This window comes from Diorhabda carinulata, chromosome 4, assembly GCF_026250575.1.
Source record: "Diorhabda carinulata isolate Delta chromosome 4, icDioCari1.1, whole genome shotgun sequence".
NCBI classification, from domain to species: domain Eukaryota; kingdom Metazoa; phylum Arthropoda; class Insecta; order Coleoptera; family Chrysomelidae; genus Diorhabda; species Diorhabda carinulata.
The window spans coordinates 11,806,328-11,824,682 of record NC_079463.1 but is presented as its reverse complement, the minus strand read 5'-3'; the positions used below and the strand labels follow the sequence as shown (position 1 = coordinate 11,824,682).

General features: G+C 31.6%; 2 protein-coding genes across 2 annotated transcripts in view; one reads left to right on the top strand and one right to left on the bottom strand.

The window, feature by feature from the left end:
* The window catches only part of LOC130893351 (huntingtin), a 36,562-nt gene extending 22,835 nt beyond the window's left edge, over positions 1 to 13,727 (bottom strand). Inside the window, 16 exon segments of the mRNA XM_057799367.1 lie at positions 80 to 240; positions 1,016 to 1,252; positions 1,729 to 1,989; positions 2,357 to 2,745; positions 3,667 to 3,880; positions 4,343 to 4,610; positions 5,873 to 5,984; positions 5,987 to 6,029; positions 7,569 to 7,724; positions 8,334 to 8,777; positions 9,789 to 10,156; positions 10,232 to 10,561; positions 11,818 to 11,959; positions 12,832 to 13,107; positions 13,299 to 13,482; positions 13,538 to 13,727. Coding sequence (XP_057655350.1) covers positions 80 to 240; positions 1,016 to 1,252; positions 1,729 to 1,989; positions 2,357 to 2,745; positions 3,667 to 3,880; positions 4,343 to 4,610; positions 5,873 to 5,984; positions 5,987 to 6,029; positions 7,569 to 7,724; positions 8,334 to 8,777; positions 9,789 to 10,156; positions 10,232 to 10,561; positions 11,818 to 11,959; positions 12,832 to 13,107; positions 13,299 to 13,482; positions 13,538 to 13,623 — 3,671 coding nt within the window. The 5' untranslated portion in view covers positions 13,624 to 13,727.
* A 529-nt stretch (positions 13,728 to 14,256) lies between these two features.
* Positions 14,257 to 17,154, top strand: LOC130893355 (BTB/POZ domain-containing protein KCTD9). The gene is made up of 4 exons (XM_057799370.1): positions 14,257 to 14,448; positions 14,501 to 15,269; positions 16,580 to 16,803; positions 16,925 to 17,154. The coding sequence occupies exons 1-4, from the start codon at positions 14,392 to 14,394 to the stop codon at positions 17,039 to 17,041; spliced, it is 1,167 nt and encodes a 388-aa protein (XP_057655353.1). The 5' UTR covers positions 14,257 to 14,391; the 3' UTR covers positions 17,042 to 17,154.
* Positions 17,155 to 18,355: the final 1,201 nt, after the last annotated feature.

Genomic DNA, 18,355 nt, shown 5'->3' with positions numbered 1-18,355 from the left:
TTAAGGGTAGTTTTTCTAGCTTCCAAGGTTTATACATCAAAGTATTTACGTCGAAAAGCCTTTTATTGTATATACTTACTGCACTTGACCTTCCTCAATATACTCGAACTGTTTCAAAACAAACCCTATGAATACTTGTTCGGAATCCAAAAGGCAGTAATTCACCCGAAGTTGTACTAGTTGAGTCAATAATTGTAAAACTTTGCATTGAAGTTTCACGTTACTGGTCATAGTATATTGCTAAAAAATATTTAATACTATTAACAGTATTTATAATACATAGTTTGGTAAATTAACCCCTTATTGCTTATACCAAAACAAATTAATAACCAAGGAAATATTAGTTCATGAACGTTTTTTCAAAAATTGATTTTTTAGTTGAATCAAAATAGTTTTTGGAAAAAAGTCAACAGGAGTCGTATCAGGGAAATACGATGGTTATTTAAACAATAACTTTAAGTTACCATAAAATAAATTGAGTTGAAGACTGTTTAGAGAACCACTGGTATTGAAACTATCCTCAAAATTTATCTAGCGCCAAAAATATTGTGAAATTTATTGATTATAAATGAAATTCATTTAAAAAATGTACTTTTTCGTTTTGGATAGAGAAAAAAGTCGATAGGAGTTGTATCAGGGAAATACAATCGTTACTTGATGAGGTTCGAATAATAACTTTTGATTATCTTACAAGAAATTCAATTGAAGACTGTTTAGAGAACCACTGGTATTGAAAATATCCTCCAAATTTATCCAGCTCCAAAAATATTGTGCAAATTATTGATTATAAATGAAATTTATGTAAAAAACGTACTTTTGAATTTTGGATAGAGGAAAAAGTCGATAGGAGTTGTATCAGGGAAATACAATCGTTACTTGATGAGGTTCTAACAATAACTTTTGATTACCTTACAAGAAATTTAGTTGAATACTGTTTGGAGAACCACAGGTATCAAAAATTTATCCTGCTTCAAAAATATTTGATAACAAATGAAATTAATGTAAAAAAACGTACTTTTAGTGATTTAATTACCATCGGTTCGAATATTCTTATATAATTGGCTAAAGTTACATCAGACGTTCTATTCAAATTTATCGATGTCCTTTTAGAATTTTTTCTATGGAGATATCCCATAACGGTACTGTCGTCTTCAAAATCATGTCTCCCTGTATTATTAAGAGATTGAATTAGTTGAGATACTTGGTTAAACGGCTTTTGGATTACTTGATGATAAAAACCCCTTTCGGACACCTAAAAAAATGAAATTACAATTATACAGATGAATTATAACATGGCTGCAAGGTTTAACTCTATTTCAATCTGCTAAGACAGCAGTTTTGCTGTAGAAGACATAACATATGTGCTCTAAGCTTGTGCTGGAGTCCTCCAAGAACTGTCAAGTGTTAGCTGCAAGATTTAACTCTTATCTCAATTTGTTAAGACAGCAGAATTGCTGTAGAAGACAACGGCTCTAGGTTCTTGTGCTGAAGAGCAAAAAAGTTCTACAAGAGTGTTTACCAGACAGGTTCTATGAAAATAGATAGAAAGTTTAAGCCAAGGTAAACTTTTCCAAGGATATGGAGCTTTGGTTTTAAAAGGAACTTATATAGAGGTTCATGGCCTTTCACTTTCACTATCATATTGCGTCTTTTTTTATGTTCTCATTGATCTGTGATTATTTTTTATTTTACTTCTGAGATATTTGAAAAAAAAAACTGACATTTTACCTTTTCTTCATATTTAGGTACAGAAAATTCCAGTAAATTAGCCACTAAATTGGTACCAAAGAGACATTTGAGAAGTTGCTGTACTGCTTCTACAGTCGTTGGAGCATCGATTACAAAAGTCGAACGGAAATATCCCAAAATTTCATCAGCCAATTTTCCAAATTCAGTTATTGTACCAATTTCTAATAACACGCTAAGACTTCTCAGAATTGTACTCAGAAATTCAAGTAATGTTTTGGAAGATGCCGAATCCAAGGATATCTAAAAAATAATTTATTAGTCTACTAATTAATATTTTGTAGTAAATAAAAAGATTTAACAAAAAAAATTGCACCAAACGAAGTTCGAAATAAAATAATAAAAGGGGATATTTCAAAGTAGCAAGTATTTCTTCTTCTGGTATCAATTATAGTCTAAACATGCTTCTGATTCAATGTTGGTGCAAAGGTTAGGATTTCAACGATCCCAAGTAAATTGTAGGGTGGGCTCAGTTAATAAAACCTCCAATTAGGTTCTATTGGATTGAGATGAGACTATTACTTGCAGTAATATTAGAAAATCCTTGCGATATATATTCTTGCATGAATTTTTGTCCTATAAACCCCAAAATTAATAAAAAAACACCAACCTTATAATTATTGAAGCAAGCTTTGACGCTATCATAAATCTTCATATAATGAACAGACTGCATGAAAGATCCAACGTTACTTTTCATATCCTTCTTCTCCACTCTTTCTTCTTTATCTAGTTTCAAAGTTACAGTTTTCTTATCCAAATCACTTTTTCTTCTTTTTAAAGGTGACAAATTCGAGGGAGCTGGTAAATTAGGAATAACTGGTTTATATTGTGGATGCAACGGTTGTAGATCGTTCAAAACATGATGAAATATGTTCAACAGTTTCATGATATGGTGTAGGTACTGTTCAGATATTTCTACAAATGTTTCATTTTCAAACATGTTCCAAGGTGTTACTGGATTTTCTTCATCTATTGGTTTCAATAACGTCAAAGAATGACCTGAAAAAATAATTATTCACCATCTATGGGAAGTGGAAATATTAAAATTAGTGTTTCCAAAGACTTTCAGAATTTTAAGCTGATGTACTTTTCAGAAAAAAAATTATTATAGCTTAGATATTGTCTCAACTCGTAGATGATTGCGATTTTTTTTAAATTGTAGTGAGAATTTCATTTACCGTCCAAAAGAAAAAAAACCTCAAAGTACTGGTTAAGGTAAATATTAATTAAACTACATTACAAGGATGTGGATTTTTTTAGTAAAACTAAGTTTGATTCAAATTAATTCAGAATTAGTAGTTCTAATGACCAGGTATAGATTACATTGAGATTATAATAAAGTAGAATAAAATACATTGAAGCTGATTGATGGTTTAAGGTAAACCATATCTAGTATTGAGTTGTCCTTTTTGGAAAAAAAAAATTTATAGCTTGGACGCTGTATATACCTCGTAGAAAATAGATATTTGTGTTTTTTTTAATTGTAGAGTCAGGATTTCATTTATCCTTTATTTGCGAAAACCATCGAAAGCCTGGGGCACATTGTAGAGCATATCAACCGTCCAAAAGGAAAAAAAATCTCAAAGTACTGGATAGATATTTATTAAACTATATTACAAGGATGTGGATTTTTTTAGTAAAACCAAGTTTGATTCAAATTAATTCAGAATTAGTAGTTCAAATGACCAGATAATGATTACATTGATATTATAGTAAAGTAAAATTAAGGAAAATTACATATAATGGTCATTGTCTTCAGCCAAAACCAATAGGTCAAAAAAAAGTAGGTTTTATCAAATTTTCAAAAGCAGATTTACAAGGGGTATTTGAAAAGTTTACATCATATGGAAGTACTAAATCATACATTTTTATAGAGTTTTTTTTTTATTAATAACAAAAAATATTGGTGAAATTATTTACCTGCATATAAGTTAGAAGCCAGATTCAAAATATCGATATGGTTTTGGATTCCGTACACCTGTACCGAATTAATTAGTGTACTGATACAAAATTCCAATAAATCTGGTGTTTTTATATCTTTATTGATTTGAAAATCATACATTGACCAACTATTTTTGTACACAGTACAAGGATATGTGTTGGAAAGTGAAGATAACACTTCTATACACCCACTCTAAAAAGAAAATACTTTTAAATGACATTGAAATTTAATAAACGACTTCCTAATCAAATTGTAGGGTTCAAATAAAACAGTCCCGAGTTCTAAACATTCTCTGTTCCTACCCATTATCAAATTTTACTAAATTAATGTCAATTGATGTAATTTGATGTCAGTTGATGTTAATCAATATCAGTTGACATTAATCAATGTCAGTTGATGTTAATCGATATCAGTTGATGTCAATCGATTCAGTTGATGTCACTCCATGTAAAAATTAATGTCAGTTGATGTTAATTTATGTATATCCTAATCAATTGATATCAGTTGATGTCAAAATTAATGTCGATCCATATTATTAGATGTCAATTGATATCAGTGTTAATGTCAATGGTTTCAATATATTTTCAACTTTGTTTTTTCCAGGTAATCGTTTGTTCATAATATTTTCTCAAAAATTCTTTTAAATATACTTACCAATAAGTTTTTTGAAGTTGTTGTAAGTACTACCCCACATAACTTACAAATTATTTTCGACAAGTTAAAATCAGTTTTATAGCATATTTGATCACATAATTTATCAAATGGAAACGGCATGTGACTAACAAAATGTTTTTTGTTAATATTTGTATCCAATTCGGGGTTTTTTAGATTTTGCGTCATCATTTCAAGGTCTAATGAAGCTTTTGTCGTTGGAACAAGATCGTCTAGTGAATCTTCTTCATAAAAAAGATTCGGAATTATCCTGAAAAGTGATTAAATAAACATTTTGGATTTAGAAACATTTCATATCAACATAATCTCATTGTTTTATATTTCCTCAATGTTTGACTACTTTTAACATCTGGCAACATTATTCAAATTCGACTTTGCTATATAACTATTGATCTGTTTTCCATTGTCTTAGGCATTACTAAACTTGCCCCCCTTAACTTTATAGTAAAAAAGGGCAAGCACTCACTATTTTTCAAGAAGAGTTGCTAGTAATATAAAATTACATCCACTTAGATAGCTGAGCGGCCATGACGACTATTTAGTGCACGCCTAAGCCACTTGGGAATGTAAATAAACTCTAATGAGTCTCCCAGGATATACTAGGCATCGAGGAAGCAGAAAACCTTGCTAAAAAGGGGTAGCGACTCCATATTTTCGACACGGTATTACTGTAGCCTCATGAGAAGTCACATCAACAAGAAACTGAATAGATTACTGAAGGATCAAATGGAGAAACATTCCAGGTCTAAGATAATGCTAATTTCAGACCAGGGTCATACTGTGGCGCTATGAGGTGTCACATTAGCAAAGAACTGAACATATGGCTAAAAGATGGGATGAAATCTTTCTGGAGCAACACTCCAGGTCCAAGACAATCCAAAATATTGATATCCATATGAGGTGAGAAGTTCAAGGAACTCCTACAGTTGTCCAGAAATAATATTAAACTGGCGGTCAGTCATCTAATGGGTCAAGTTCAGATGGTGTTTTATTTGAAAATACTACATGTCCAAGATAATCCAAAAGATTGATAACTAAATGAAGTAAGAAGTTCAAGGAACTCTTGCAGATGTCCAGAAATGATATTAAACTGGTGGATAGTCATCTAACAGAGCAGGATCAGATGGAATTATACTGGAAAATACTCCATGACCAAGATAATCCAAAAGATTGATAACCATATCAGGTAGTAAGTCTGAGAAACTTCTAAAGAAACTATATTGGTCTTTTGGCAAGTCAAATACCTGCTATAATAGTATAGACATGGTAGAAGGCAGCTACAGATAATACGAACAAGCCATAAGAACAGCAGAGTGTCTGCTTAACGAAAGTCCTGTCCATTTCAGCGAAAGGCTTGGATACCTCGATGGAGTAACTAAGGGATGTTCAACATCCCGTAGAGCGACTGGAAAGCCAAGCCCCTCAATAATCTACAATTCATATTTTACAATAAAATGAGTGTTTTTTGTTATATCTATTTTTTTTTTGTAGCCAGTTAATTGAATTACTTACAATACAATTGCTGCAGCTGCAGACGCACGAACTCGTTGATCATTATCGTCGAGTAGCAAGAAGAGAATATTATGTAACGCTTTTTCCTGAACATCATTACCATCACATAATATATATCAATGTAACTGATTTTTGTTACCAACTCGCATAAAGAAACCTAAAATTGAATAAACTATTTGATGGACGATTCGTTATTTAAAATTAACATTTTAAGGCCTGTTTCGTTGTTTGAAATTATTGATGTGTCTAAAAACAAAATTTTCTATAATTTTAATTCACAACGGGACATATTAAAAAATGCTTAAATTACATGTTACATCGGCTCACCCTCCAGATGCAAGGTTCTAGTACTCTACTGTATGGATTGGTTAGGTAAAAGCCCACGATTTACAAGACAATAATCCGTCCCGTAGTTACATACAGATGCGAGACATGGGCTATGAGGACAACAAATGAACGGAACGTGGAGGATCCTGAGGATGCTGAGCTGAGACAGTTGTATGGCGAGCCAGATTTGGTGGCGTTCAACCGGGGGGCACGTCTGAGGTGGCTGGAAGGCACCTTGCTCAGGACAGAAACTATTGGCAGTAGATTGTTGAGAAAGCCCTGATTCTCAAAGGACCGTAACGTTCAAGAAGAATGACAGGGTATTCCGCAACTAAATAATCCAGAGTTTCTTCCTTTTCACGGATTCATCAATTTCTGCAAGACCTAGTCTCATTAGGTGCCTCCTAATATCCAGATAAAGTCCAAGAATAATTTTCTTCCGCTTTATTTCATCTTCTGAAACTCTTACTTGTAATTGCATTTTCTTAAAGCAAAAGAGGGTTTTGGAATAGTATAAAGTATAAAGGTTGCTGCGTTTCTTTTCTTTCCTAGGCAATTAATATTCATGTGGCATATTCACATCAACTTCGAATCGTTTACTTGAGAGCTCAATGCTTTAATAGCATATTGAATGTCCTAATTGAACCCTACTTCATATTTCTGATAGTTTCAATGCTTTGATAGCAAGCTGAGGGTTTCTTTTAACTTCCAAATGACTGGACATCGCAACCAAAAAGATCTTGTTTAGTTTAGGTAATTGAGTTTCCTATGGCATACCCATATCAGCTTCAAATCATATACCTGGGAGCTCAAAGCTTTGATAGAAGTCTGACCATGTCTTTTGACTCCCTAATGACTGGAAACCCCAACCAAAAAGATCTTGATATTCTTTCCTAGGCAATTAAGATTCTTATGGTACACCCAGATCAGCTTTGATTCATTTACCAGGGAGTTCAATGCTTCTATAGCATGTTAAGTGTCTCAATGGATTCCTACATTATATTTCTGATAGTTTCAATGCCTTAATGCCCGAGCGTTTCTTTTAACTTCCAATTGACTGGAAATTCCATCAAAAAGATCTTGTTTAGTTTAGGTAATTGAGTTTCCTATGACATACCCAGATCAGATTCGAATTGTTGATCCGGAAGCTCAATGCTTCGATAGCAATTGAGTGCCATAATGGATCGCTACACTAGATTTCAGATAGGTTCTTTCCAGATTCATTTCCTAGTGAGTATTTCAGCCTGAAATCTCTATTCATAGGAATCCAGAAGATGGTATTTTGGAAATTCTCCTTTCTAATTGATTTCAATACAGTTTCTTCTCCTTTTTATCTCTAAATTTTTAATATTTATATAATGTTGGTTACCTTTACTAGCCAATAAGGATTCTCCGCTAATGTCGGTAAACAATCCAGTAGAGGTATTACTACACTATTCTTGGTCGATTCAATTAAATACTTGAGACTATTTTGCAAAGTAACCAATGTTTGCTTAATACATGTTGAGGACTCATCATTTAATCCCTAAAAACGTTAAAATATTGATATTATTGAGCACTAAATTTGTAGATTGATCTTTTCGTATACATACAAGAACTAAATTCACAAGTTTATATTTACAGAAGTTTACAGAAAAATCACTTCAATTTCCCTTAATTGAGTCGATTTACACTTAAAAAGGAATTTTTTAATTTGGTACAACTTTTATCAGTGTAGACTCACCCTGTACACTTAAAAAACCATTTTTGAATTAGTTTAATACAATTTTTATTATAGTTGTTTCGCCCTGTACACTTTAAAAGGAATTTTTTGGTTTAATATTTAATTGTTGATTCGCCTTGTACTTTTGATTTGAATGGTCTGAGAATTTTCAAATAATTATTTTTAAATAGAGTATTTAGTTTTTGAAAATGACACTGGAAGAAACGAAAACCTAATTACAGGTGGTACGTTCACAAAGAATCCGTATCAGATACGTATCACACTGTTCATTTGTGAATTTCAACAGTAAGGAAGGGAAAACCTGATGGAAAAAAACTATCATACACTTCCACAGGGTAGTACAAAACTAAATATCGAATACTCGAAATACTCAGGAAACTATTTCTCTTCATATAATAATAAAATTCTTACCTTAACGAAAATATTGACGATACTTTGCATTTTAAATAAATCTGCTTCGTTATTTTCGCCGTTTTTCTCGATCCAATCATCATATTCTCCATCGCATAAATTATTGACAACTTCTAAATACTTTCCAAACATATTTACGACAGCACCGCGAATTTGTGGATCGGGGTGATCTTTAAACATCATAACATCGGAAATTTTTTGATTACTAATTGCGGATTTTGTATGGGGCGAATAATTTTTGTCTAAATACATGAACAAACCCTCGGGGTATAGTTCGAATAGGGAAGAAAGGCAGGACATTGCTAGGAATTTCACGGAAACTCTGACTAATTTATCAGAAATGTAGTTTCCGGGTGAACCATTGAGTAAAAATAGTTTCGTAATAAGTCGAGTTGAGTAGATGATGGGGTTAATCGAATCTAATAGAGTACCAATAAATATTTCCTACAAAAAAACAATTAATTATTATTAAAAACAAATATTTTCTCATAAAAAGTTAATTACACTTAAAAATTGATATAGTGATTAAAACAAGAGTTTACAAATGGTATAAGCCTTTCCGAAATGGACAAGAGGAACACCCCAGATACCCCAGTACAACCACCAATAAAACATTGGGAAAATGAAAGAAATTTTTATAAACAACAAAAGATCTTTGGGGCATAATAAGGCGATAATGATGTTGATTCATACTATGAAATTATTTCCAATGTTCCAGGTATGAAACACAAGGTAACAAACTGTGAGTCACTAAAAAGAGTGACAACAATGTAAAAATACTGAGACTTGTTGAAATTGGTGACAAATCCTTGGGTTTATGGATAATACATTGTAACTAAGACTAAATCGTTTGATTGGAGTTAAAAAACAATGGAAAATTACTGAAAAGTGTCAAAATTAGTGACATACCGTTTATGGATTGAACATTTTAGCTAATGCTCAATTGTCTCAATACAGTCGACTACAATGTAACTAAGGCTCAATTGTTTCAATATATTTCAATACAATCAACTATAATGTAACTAAGGCTCAATTGTTACAGTCGACAACAATGTAACTAAGGCTTAATTACCTCAATGGAGTTTACAATAGAAAATTACTGAAACATGTTGAAATTGGTGACAAAGTCTTGAGTTTATGGATAAAACATTTTAACCAATGCTTAATCGTTCAAATAAGGATAAGTGACATCAAAATGGATGCTTTAATGTCTTTTGGAACTACCGATATTTTTTGTTTACTAATTTTTTTCCCAAAAAGACTAGAGTAATGATGCTTCATCCTCCATATTCACTAGAAATGGCTACATGTGAATATAATCATAATTAAGGAGAGCCTTAAAGGGACATTATTTTACAAGCAAGAACTAAAGGATTATAATATCTTTTTAGGACAACACCATCAATGTTGTAAAACTCAAAAATCTCGTTATCTATTAAAAAAAAATGTAATAACCTGAGTTGATTCCTCAATATTCAAGCTTTTATCTTCCTCACAGTAACTTTTATCAGATGAATTATCACTTAAACTGAGTATATCCAGAGTATACTCGATGCTGTGAGATTTTTTCTGAGCGAGAAAATGTTCTTTATCCAATTTATTCAACTGTCCGTAATCCACATTTTTCGTTGGTTCCTGATTGAATCGGTTCAACTTATCCAGAGACCGCGACTTCTCTTTTATTTTTGCAAACGATATATTCATCACGGATAATTTCGACTCGTCTATCCACTTTTCTATATCGGAATGTAATGTTTCAGTTAATTCCGAATCAGAAAATAGGTTATCTTCAGTATTCACAGTTGTCGCTACACTAAGTTGACCTAAAAAAAGAAAATTTGTAAAAACTTATACAAAATTAAATGAATATCGTAAATATATGAATATTTTTAACCTACTTGGAGATCTATTATGTGTAACTGAAGATTTCTCTGTAGTTTTGTGAGATCCAAAATTAATTGATAATATTTCCTTAAAACCACCAAAAGGACATTCTAGGAGTACTTTTAATGTTTCCAAACAAATATTTATGATATTATGATCCTTATGGAACAAATATTGTAAACAAAGTTCGAATATTTGTAGTAGTTTCTCATTGGATACATGTTCATTTTGTAAATTAGCTTCAAGTGGTTCGGAATAAATATGTTTTATCAGGGACTTCAGACAGGAAATTGTTCCTAAAATTTTAAAAGTGGAGTGTTCCTCGGTGACTGGAATGAGTGTATCTGAAAAAAAAAAAAATGTTTAATTAGGAGTTCAACTTAAAGTCCTTCGACAACTACAGCTCCATTTTCCCAGTCTCAGACAGTTAATTTGCACCTAGTAACTTCTAAGAAACTTTTTTAAGTGACCCACTACTTTCTCTTTTGATTTTTGTCGTCTAACAGCAATTTTCTACAACACATAGAGGCTCCAAACTAAAATAAGCAGGATACCTGGTTCTCTTTTGATCCCTTCAGTTCTTTTGATCAATGTATTTCCACTTATATGACTCTAAGACAGCCCAGCAATAATGGTTACTGGGAACTAGTCCCAAATAATCAACCTCCAACTCCTGTAGTGATTTTTGAACTATTCAATGGCAATGGTTTATTTAAATAGGATCAAGTTCTTAATATTCCTTAGATATTTTCATTTCCAGTTATTTTCTTAGATATTCTGGAAATTGTATCATGAAATGATCCGTCTATCATTAGAAATTTTGCTGCCAAATGCTTATGGAACATTTGGTCTTCAAATTGGTCAAGCTAAAGATTCTCTACACCTGAGCTCCATTTTTTCTTTTGATTGTTGTCTTCTAACAAAACTTAAAGCATTTTTCTGCAACATAGAAAGGCTCCAAGCTAATAAAAGGCGTTTATGGTTATCTTCTGATCTCTTCATTTCTTTTGATCAATGTATTTCCATTTAAATGAGACTCAGACACCCTAGCAATAATGGTTACTTGGAACTAAGTCTAAATATTGAACCACAAACTCCTGTAGTGATTTTTGAATTATTTAATCGTAATGGTTCGGTTAAAGGACCTGGTATTCTGATATTCCTTTGAAACTTTCACTTCCTGTCTCCCCATTAGAAATTCTGAGAATGACATCATGAATAGATCCGTATATCACCAAAAATTTTGCTGCCCTAAACTTATGGATCTACTCAGTTTTCGAATTGGTTCAATATTTTTCCAACATTTCACATGAAAGTGAAAATGAGGATTAATATGTATTACAATAAATGATGCCAATAATAACATACCCAAGTGACCTAAAAAGTATAGACTGGGAAAACAAATTGGGATAAATTGATGTATGAAAAGATGATAAAACAAAAAGCAATAATAAGAAAAGTAATGAGGAAACAGTTAAATTAGTGAGGGCATACTTTCAGAATGAGAAAACAAGGGATAAGGAAGTGCTAAAAATTAAACTATATTTTATTAAAATTACAATTATTTCAGAAAAGAAATGAATATTGCATTGATATTTACCTAAAAGATTGTTGAGGCAGTATGTAATAAAAATATATGGGTTTTTACAGTTCAGACAAATCGTAACAATACAGTTTGTCGTAGTTCTTCTAATAACAGTAGAGGCATTTGAAATATTCGATAGAAACGCTTTCAATAGCACCTAGAAGTAAATAAAATAATGTCAATTGTTATTCTAAACATTTTCAGCATTCATCTGATGAAATCATTTGATTTTCCTAAATCACTAAGTATTGACCCAAAGGACTAACAAACAAGCTGAATTCACCCCACACGAGATGTCATCGATTTTTAACAAATGAAGGATATCCCTTCAATCACAAAGCTAGAAGCTACAAAGTCTTTGTGCCAGATGACCTACTGAACAAAGTGTTGGTTGTTAGAATAACCCTTGTTTGCTGTTGGATGTATTTAATTATTGCTTGTTTAAGGTAGAAAATTGGGCGCCTTGTGCTCATCAGCAAGGGTAAGGGCGATTCTTCATTGTCATCGTCACTTTGACCATGGGTATGATGGATACAACCAGAAAATTTATCGAGAGCCACAAAAGATCGACAAACACAATGGAACAGTACAGATTTTTTATTTGATTTCCCTAACTCCCTAAGTGTTGACATAAAGGCTATCAAATAAGCTGAAGGTATTTCGCGCCCTAATCTCACGAGATATCGTCGATTTTGGAATGTGAACAGATAGGATTTTCCTTTTTTCATAATGGAGGAGCAACGAAGTCTCTATGCCACCCTTTGATACTATCTTCTAATTGACTATTGTTTTTGATGGGACTAAGTTTCCCCCTCCCCACATCACAAAATACAGTTCTCTTTGAAAAGCCTTAAAAAGGGTTTTACAATACCTCAAAACAACAGCTAATTTATACATAAGGGACATCGTGCCAAATTGTGACAAAATGAAGATCAAAATTCCTTTATAAACATATATATTTTGATAAATATAATAATACTACTTCCAATATAAAATGGAATAAAATTAGGAAATTGAAAAATTAAATACCTTAATTTCACTTTCGCTTGTGAAGCATCCTAAAGCTTTCATAATATTAGGCAAACTAGCTGCTAATGTCTCGTGAACTGCTTCTTCATTACGTTCAGCTATTTTAATAAGACTTGGAAAGAGATTAGACACGTAAGGTTTGCCTTTATGGGGGCGAATCCTGTGAGCTAAAAGTGAAAATAACCATAAAGCAGTTCTTAAAGATCTGGTAGCTCCATTTTTCTTTATTTCTTTATGTAATTCGATTTGGATTTTTCCTACATAACCGTTTGCCGCCTAAAATTAAAAACACTTCTTTATTTTCCTTTCTTCTTAATTGTCACATCAACTTTTTTTTAATAAAAGTCCAAAAAGTTGAGATTTCTGCTGATTTTACTCAATTTTTATAAATTTCTCATCGAATTTAGTACATAAGATCGAGTAAAGTCTCTTAAACACTATATATAAAAATATATTCCACTACATACTCTAATAATTCGGTTTAGACACTCTTCACTAGTCATTCTAATATCAGCATCTTCATCATCACAAAGAATTAAAAACAGTTCTATACTAGTACCCAAAAGATTATGAAAACTGCTAGATACTCTTATCGTAGGATTCGAAATTGCTTCTGTTATGGAATAGCAATAATGAATTTTATCTTTTTTTCTAAAAACAGCAATTATCAGAAGACAGAAAACAATTTCATGACTAATATACATACTTTGATAATTCCCCTGTATTATGAGAATGTTTAGATAAATTTTTCAAAGAATCTAAAGACTTCTTTAACTTCTCTAACGTAGCCATTTCAATTTTTTTGGAATTCGCGAAAATATTTAAAACATTTTATTATTATGATATCAAAATAAAACCTTTTTCACTTCAACTTGGTAGCATTTGTTTTGACTTTATTACTATAAATTAGTTTATCTATGGTCACGAATTCTTAAAGTAGGTTTACACGAGACCTGAAACACTATATTTGTTTTATCGTTTATAATATTTACACGATTAGTTCGAATAATATTAAACCATGTTAGATAGTACAGTCGTGGTGTAAATTAAATTTCTAGTTTGCTATTATTAGTTATTATATTTCAATAGTAGAATAGTTTGAGTAATCGTATTTCAATTGTTCAGCCAACATACTCGGCAGAACAGCACATGTTTATGCAATTTTTAATATATTTAGTTTCAAGTGCTAAATAATTTCATTTTGTTGAATTCAATTAAGTTCTAATGGGACTGTTTACTAAATCCCTTACTCCATTACTCGCCTCCAAAAATGTAATGTATATTGAGAATATTAAAGATCTGCCATGAAATAATATCAACTTTTGTTCATATTAAAGAGTAAAAAAAATATTGACATATACTACGATCAATAACACTATCATGTTTACTTTTCTCAAAATATACTGGCCAGTGCATTGACGTCATATTGAAAATAGTGTGTGTTTGATTACAAAAAATTGCCACTTTTGTTAATGTCACATATGTAAACAAAGGCACATAGACAAATAGTATGTTGTTAACTCTAATATATTGTCATCGATTTTATTTGTATATAACAGAATGAGTGTTAAAAAGGTGATATTAAATATAAACGGTGAAATTACGAACAGCGGACTGGTACTTTAACCATTAAACATAGTTAACAAGTTAGTAATAATGTAATTTTTAGTTAATAAATTTGCCAGATGATTTAGATGATTTATTAAAAACAGCATCTTGCGAGTTAAACATAACAGCACGAAGACTATTTTTGGAAGATGGAACAGAGATTAAAGATATTTCGTATATCCGTAATAGGGATAAGATTTATTTTTCCGAAGGGGAAGACTTTAAACACTCACCTATCTCTGTTGGGTCTAATTCAGACTGGATAACTTTAAATGTAGGAGGAAAACTTTTCACTACGTCGAAGCGAACATTAACTAATAGCGAACCTTCTAGTATGATTGCAAGAATGTTTTCTGAAGATACTGGCGGTTATTTATCTCCGAGTAGTCTAGATAAAAATGGGGCGTATTTAATAGACAGAACACCGACTTACTTTGAACCGTTACTGAATTATCTCCGATGTGGTCAGCTAGTTTATGATAAAAATATAAATCCCGAAGGAATTCTTGAGGAAGCCAAGTTTTTTGGTATAGAATCAGTTATACCAATATTAGAACAGTGCATTAGTAAACAAAAACAAAATAGAGACAATTTACCATTAACTAGGAGAGATGTAATTGAAGCTCTAATAAAGAGCCCCCATTCGGCAGAATTGAGATTTCAAGGTGTAAATTTATCAGGAGCGGATTTAAGTAGACTTGATTTAAGGAATATAAATTTCAAATATGCCAATTTACAAGGATGCAATTTGATGGGAGCTAATTTGAGTTGGTGTTGTTTAGAAAGAGCTGATTTTTCTCATGCTGTGTTAGATACAGCTCAATTATTAGGTAAAACTAAGTCACCTAAAAAATCAGTTGTTTTTGAATAAAATCATGTTACTAAGAGTTTATTAATCTGTAACTATGTTTATTTTGTCTTCTATATTCACTTCTTACTGTTGACGATGTGTTTACTATTTTTTATGACTGTAGTTCATGGTACTAGTGTGCGGCCATAGGCCTTCTGATAGGCCCCCCTTACCCCATTTGACATTACCAAAGCTAATGACCTTTGAGATGCTAATCAGTTGCTTTGGCTTTAATATTTTCATATTATTAGGCAAGTTGTGAAGTTTGTCCAAGTGTTTGAACCACTCTCTTGTGATTGCTGGGCAGTTTCTTCCATCTCCATGCACTAATAGTACTCCAAGTCATCCTTGATGTCCATAGTGTGGAGATAACTTGTAGTGTTAAAAGTCCTAATGGAAACACTTGTTTGCTAAGAGAGGCAGAAGGTCCATCCGTGCTGACTACTGAGGGATATAACAGTAACATTTTTGGCCACACCAAGTATGGGTTGTGGGTCCTTTGGTGGTTTCATTATTTAGTATAGCGGGCTTAGAGTCACCAGTCCACTGCTCTTTCAGTACTGTGTTCTTCCAAACCCTTATTATGAACTTATGCGTCATTTGGTTTTTTCCCATCAAAATGATTGTACATTCATCCACGACCTATTTCCTGATTTTTACATTTTTCACTCAAATAAAGTAAAAAACAACTAATAATAATTTACTAAAATAGTTATGAAATTCCTTGTTCAAATTGTAATAAAAAATACATTGGTGAGTCTAAGAGGTCACTCACCAATCAAATAACCTCTCATAAAAATGATAGCAAATTATAACCTGACTGATGCTCGTTGGCAGTCAAAATTTTAACTGCAAATAACTTTAAAAAATGCTTGTATAAGAAACAACATTCCTGAAAATGAGCAATGTTATAATCTATGCATATCTTTATGATTGAAAAAAATCCGTAAAAATTTAAAACATCTGTAACAATCTAAACTAAGTTTAGTTAGATGGATTTCAATTAATCAAAAACAATTAAGTAGCAACGATAATCAATAAACATATTTATGTCTTTTGTTATTTTGAAGGTTGTTTTTTTGTTGTTGTTTTACTTCACCGCAATTTTTGTTTAATTGATGTAAGTAATTTTGAAATGTTTTAAAATTCCTATATACATACATATATTTTGACCATAATTGCAGTCCCTGACGATTTATTCGATAACTGGGGAAACACTTTGGTGTTTGATTGCCACAGTCCCACAATAACAACGTTCATAAACTAGTTGGAAAATAGTTTTTCTTTTAGGTGTAAAAAGTCTTTGTGCTAATTTCGAAGGTGTGACAATGAGAAACTGTAATTTCAAAGACCCCGCCGGTTTTAGGGCTAACATGGAAGGTGTTAATTTAAAGTGTGCAATATTGGAAGGTAGCGATATGGGTGGAGTTAATTTAAGAGTAGCAACTTTGAAGCATGCTAATCTGAAGAACTGTGATTTGAGAGCAGCCGTACTTGCTGGTGCTGATTTAGAGGTAAGCACAAATATTTAATTTCATTTTCCTTTATTCCAACTTGAATATGGTGATTTGTTACTTGTAAATATTAAAGGTGCGGACTTTGAATGTTTAATTGTAAATATAGGTTTTCTTTTAGAATTGTGACTTATCTGGAAGCGATTTGCATGAAGCCAATTTAAGAGGAGCAAATCTCAAAGACGCCGCCTTTGAACTAATGCTTACTCCCCTACATATGTCACAAACTATTCGGTAGTTCTGTTTATTGAAAAAAAAAAATAAATTCCACTAAGAACTAAGGTGGTGAAAACTTGTATTTGTACATAACCTAACTTATATTTTATCAATATAGAGATTACACTTAGAAAACATCATTTCTTTCTCGACTAGCGTCACCATTCAACGTGATGACTTAATTTTGAATCTTTTGATAATGGAAGACACGTTGAAAATAGTGAATCGATGAGCAAATACCATAGAAAGCAGCCTTGAATCTTTCTTTAGAATGATGACAAATATGAACCCTGTTAAGGTATTTAGAGACTAAAAATACCAAAGGAGTTTAAGGAATTTCTAATACATTTTTTAAAAGTGGTACTAGTGATAAAAAGTGATAATAAGCTAGATAAGAAGAGGAACTGGAAACAATAGGGGAGAAAATTTTGAAAAATGTACCATCGGTTTCCTTATTCATTATTAAAATGTACTTTGTGATTTGATTCGAGTTTTTTTGTGCCATAAGTTTGTCTATATCCACTTTATTCAGCAGATTTAGCACCAAGAGACTTCTGATTCTTTTAGAAAATAAAATTGATAGATAAGGCAAGTGTTTTGAAGGAAATAATTCGAATTTTGTAACATATTTAATAAAATGTTGTTACTGTATTTTCGAATACACCTCGTAATTTTTAATTGGAAAAAATTGTATTAAAAATTGTCCAAAAAAACAAAATACAATTAAAAATTGTTTTAAAAAAATTTGATGATAAAACTTGAGAAATGAATTTTTTTTTTAATATTTATTACAAAATGTTGTATTACAAATTGTGAAAAAAACTGATATTAAATATACGGTGAAAGTTGAAAATCTGCTAATAGATTTTTTTTTGAAAATATATTTATCAGAATGGGTAACTGATATAATAAATAGACTTCGTAATTTTAGGGTCCACAGAATTGTTGAACACTTTAAGTACAAACTAGTACTGGCAGCAATGCTGTTATTTTTGTTCGGTTTTCATGGAATTACCTCGCTATGAAACTCTATCGAACCAGTCGTAGTAATTGTGAGTCGGTCTCGACAAAAAAGCATCATGGCATATTGACAGAAAAGTAGTTGTTTTTTCTTTAATTTAAAAAAATCTTAATCATCATAAAATTTTGGAATATTTTCAGTTTCGATATTTGGTTGTTACTGTCAGTTTAACAACAAACTAGTACTGGCGACAATGCTAAATGTTGCTTTTGTTATGTTTTTGTGAAATTAAAACGCTCTGAAGAGATCTAACTTGATCGAAACTGGTCGTAATAATTGCGAGTCCATCATGACAAAAAAATCGTTCTTTGAGAG